The sequence below is a fragment of the Arachis ipaensis genome, chromosome B7 (genome assembly GCF_059453495.1).
Source record: "Arachis ipaensis isolate K30076 ecotype BB chromosome B7, ASM5945349v1, whole genome shotgun sequence".
Lineage (NCBI taxonomy): Eukaryota > Viridiplantae > Streptophyta > Magnoliopsida > Fabales > Fabaceae > Arachis > Arachis ipaensis.
In genome coordinates this window covers 141670492-141675011 of record NC_142442.1, presented here as the reverse complement: position 1 = coordinate 141675011, position 4520 = coordinate 141670492, and the positions used below count along the sequence as shown (strand labels likewise).

General features: G+C 35.9%; 1 protein-coding gene across 1 annotated transcript; it reads right to left on the bottom strand.

Annotated features, from left to right (window-relative positions):
* Nucleotides 1-1063: 1063 nt before the first annotated feature.
* On the bottom strand, nucleotides 1064-3985 carry LOC107606299 (uncharacterized). The gene is made up of 6 exons (XM_016308343.3): nucleotides 3720-3985; nucleotides 3529-3647; nucleotides 2686-2986; nucleotides 2421-2482; nucleotides 1919-2000; nucleotides 1064-1618 (listed from the first exon to the last, which is right to left on the bottom strand). Exons 1-6 carry the CDS (start codon nucleotides 3754-3756, stop codon nucleotides 1524-1526), a joined length of 696 nt encoding a protein of 231 aa, XP_016163829.1. The 5' UTR covers nucleotides 3757-3985; the 3' UTR covers nucleotides 1064-1523.
* Nucleotides 3986-4520: the final 535 nt, after the last annotated feature.

Sequence of the window (4520 nt, the reverse complement as noted above, 5' to 3'; positions counted from 1 at the left end):
AAACACCCCCTTTGCCAGCTCCCATTACAATCTCTAATAACACAAGCAAAACCAACACTATCACCCGAACCAAAATAACTAGCATCACAATTAATCTTAAAAGTACCAATGGATGGGGGATTCCAAAAACTAATTAATCTTAAGGGTTAGACCATATGCTTCTTAATATGCTGCACTCAGGTTCAAACCTTGGTGAGTGCACCAAATGTTGAATATGAACCCTTAAGTGTGTGTAGTGTGGGTGTATTATGATACTTAGAATTGGCAGTTAGGGGTCTAGATCGGGTGAAGTCCGGGTCTTGATCAACTTTATCACGACATCACCAAAAATTAGATTCTACATCTTTTGATACTCTAAATTTTGGAAAATAATTATTCCATAACATTGCAACATTCACATAATAATAATTTAGAATCTAACAATAAAAATTTAAGTTTCATAATAATAATTATATCAATTACACATTAAACATTCAAAGTTCAAAAGACAATTAAAACAAAGTTAACAACCAACACAAGATTAACATAATAATAATAATTTATAATGTCATACCAACTAATAACAACAAAATATTAAGTAACAAACAACTACACAGGTCCAACGGGTCGGAGCCGGGTGACCCGAGACTTGGCCCGAATCCGATTTAATAAATAACCGGGGCCATCTATCGAAACCTCGAGTCTGACCGGGCCATAACGAAGCCGGGCCAAATTAGCCCCGAAGTCATCGGGTCCAGTCCGGGTCTTCGGGCCGGACCGGGTCTTGTGCACCCAGTTGTCCAATCTACTTGACCCAAAAAAAAAAACATGCCTTGGAATGAAGGTTGCAATGGTTTCCTTAACGAAGGGGATTCTTCAAATGAAGTTGGAGTAGCTAATTAGGCAATGTATTGGTGAGAACATTCAATTACTTCTCCCATCTCTTTATTAGTGTTCAATTTGTGTTTGGCTGGGCCCAGGGCTGGGGGCGGCTGGCCAGCCCTTTCAATCTCATTCAGAAAATTAATCAGAAGCTCAGAACAACACCACAAGAATCCTTCGGTTCCCCTTGGATCGGGGGAGATAGTAAACCAAAGTGATATATATGGTAGAAAACGTAATCTATATGGAATATCATGGTTTATACATTACGATGATATCATGCACAAAGTGATGCCAGAGTACAAGTTGAAAAGGCTCCAGGTTCTTACTACTACAACTCCCTGCTTGACCATACTAAAATTAAAAGCCGAGGTGCAAATAATACATCTAATGTACACAGCCTTATCCCCTTTGAGTAGAAAGGTTTGAGGCCAAAAAATAATAACGAAAATCCTAAACAAAATCCAAGATGAAAAATGGGCTTGCTGACGGGAATTGATCCTTTATTCCCATATTCACCAACAGGTAAGTGATCTCAACTATGGAACCTAATAGCAAATTTATCCACCACATATAGTTCATCTTAACTGGCATCAAGCAGATTCTCATGGTCAAAGAAGCAGTTCCAGTGAATGTTAGACTAATATGCTGCTGAGTGCTGCCTACTCACCATGATCATGTGGTAGATTGAAAGGAAAGTGTGCAAATTGAATTTTTAAGGTTGGTGACTCGGGTTTTTTATCATCAAACTTGTAGCCTGCATAAAATACTAGACTTAGAGTGTATGATATATTACCAACACATTTATGATAAGATGATAAAGCATCTATGAAAGTGAATTCCAAATTGATAAGATTACAGAGAGTTTAGGGTTGTGTTTGTTTCCTGTATCTAGACACACGTATATCATACATATTCAGATTCATTATTCCAAGGCCTTTCTTTTCCCTTCTTCCTAATCACTATAATGTCAACACCAATCATACATATTATTTTTCTCTGCACTATGAATAGACATTAGACTCAAATTTATGCAGCCAAAAAAAAAAATGAATACCTTGCAGAGCTTCCATTGCAGTGAGAGCACATTTGGAATCAACAAATTCCACAAAACACAATGTCAAAGCCTTGTCTCCACTCTGCAGCATACTCAATCATTTAAAAACTACTAAATATAAAAAAAACAGACAAATATAAATACATTAGAACATTATCTATTGTTTAATGGATTTAAACTTTTCTTTTCCTCATTTTTAAAATAAATAGATGTCAAAATGTAACATTTTGCCTTAGTCCTTACTGCAAAGGACTTCAGAAAGAAAAACGTTAGAGGGCCATCAGAATGTTTTTGGCCATCATTTAGCCATCAACTCAATTTCTTTAATCTAGTTCTTTTAGTCTAATAATCCAACAACATATTTTATTCTACTTTTAAACAGTGATGTCTAACTGATAGACAAAAACAATAAATTCTAATGGCCCTCTAGCATTCCTACTTCCGAAATTGAAGCAATGCACACCTAAACTATCAACATATCACTCTAAATTAAGAAACTTACCCGTCTAGGCTCCTTGTGAACAACTCTAATATCCTTATAGCCAATAAAGGGACGGAAAAGATCTTAAGATATATGTCAAGGCATTTACATCAATGGAGCATTGTTCTTAACATAGTGAATGCGATTTCATGCACTTCAATTAAATTTCCAGTTCCATAAACTCTAAAAACGATGTTACATTGAATAATAATATAATTTCACACACTCTTCCTACACATTAACACTGATTAATCACATGAATTGATGCAAGCAACGAAAAGGATACGACCAACTTCCCTTCTGGTGCAGTCTTTTGGGAGTCCACCAACAAACAGAACATTGGATTCAGGCAGCGAATTCGAGAGAGCATCGTAATCGATCTTCGAGACAGTCCGTTCGTTACTTATAACCGGATTAACAGGTAACGAAGCATCACGAGTTTTGCCAAGATCAGTAGGGTCTTCAAGAGTTGAATAAGCCCCCTTTATGTCAAGCCCTGTTGGAGCCATTGAAACAGATTCGGAACGAACCGCAGAACCCAGCAGAGCATCATCAACACCGTATGCACTCATACGCAAAAAACTTACCTGAATGGCAACAAATTAATTAACTCAATAAACGAATATTATTGTTAGAAACAAGAGACTGAGAGAGTAATCTGAAAAGTGTATTATTTAGTTGTGATGAAAGGTACAATATACAAGGGATATTTATAGGTGATAAATGAATCAGAGCAATAAAGGCATAGAATCCTACAATTAATATACAGATATACTAGACGATACTAATTGATCTAAATTGATTCTAATGATTCTCTAACATCTCCCCTCAAACTCAAGTGGGAGCTAAGGATACCAACTTAAGTTTGAATAACAAAGTCCGGAAACGAGTCGGGTGATGAGCTTTCGCTCTGATACCATGTTAGAAACAAGAGACTGAGAGAGTAATCTGAAAAGTGTATTATTTAGTTGTGATAAAAGGTACAATATACAATGGGTATTTATAGGTGGTAAATGAATCAGAGCAATAAGAATCCTACAATTAATATACAAATATACTAGACGATACTAATTGATCTAAATTGATTCTAATGATTCTCTAACAATTATAAATAAATTAAGATATTTACATCGCTCTGCATGTAATCAGATGCAGCAGCACGCAAGGCGGTGGAATTGGAGAGAAGAGGGGAAGCCAAAGAGGGTGGCTCGGCTGGAATGTAACCAGGAAAGGTAGTTCTTGAGATTCCTGCGGACAGAATAAAATTAAGTAGTGGTTTAGGGTTTAGAAGGTGCATAAAAGAATTGATATGATTGGTACCTCCGTCAGGAACGTAAGGGTAATAGGGATCCGCCATAGATGCTCTCTGCAGTCTGCTATGCTAAACAGTTAACAGTGAATAGAAAGAAAGTCTATATTGGTTACGGTGTTGATGATGTGGCCCAAATCGGTGCGGGTAATGCCATGTTGGTTTCAACAATGAATCGGGCCTGACCGCATAAGGGCTCGCCCCGCTTTATGTTAATCTAACCCAGTTAGCCAGTTAGGTTATGTAGCTCGAAGCTTGTACTAAGGCCACTTCTTCTGCCTCTCAAAATACCACACTACCGGCTAAGTAAAATTTTTTTTTTTTTACCCAAACGGTATCCCCTAATTCAATAGGTTAAGAACTAATCTGTCGCGGATCTGAGTTCCATTTAAGGGTTTGTCGCTGGCCAATGAGTTGCTGCATGCACAAGGCAGGAGTTCGAACTCCCGACAATTGTTTAAGCGGACGAGTGAGTTTACCACTCGACTAACCCAAGTTAGTTACCGGCTAAGTAAATTTGTGGACGTGTGAATTGGTGGACTAATGATTAGTTTATTAGTCTGTTTAAACAAAAATTTAAAACAAAAAAAATTATAAATTAGAATATTATGTGGAATAAAATCTTAAATCTAATTCAAATATTTTATCTATCTTAAAAATTCAAAATTAGTACTAAATTAATCGAATTAATTCAGAACGACTTAATATATAATTAGTATATATAATTTTATATAATATTTATATCCAAAAAAATATTTTAAAATTAAAAAAACATTATATAATATAAAAAATGTTAACTAAAATATAAATAT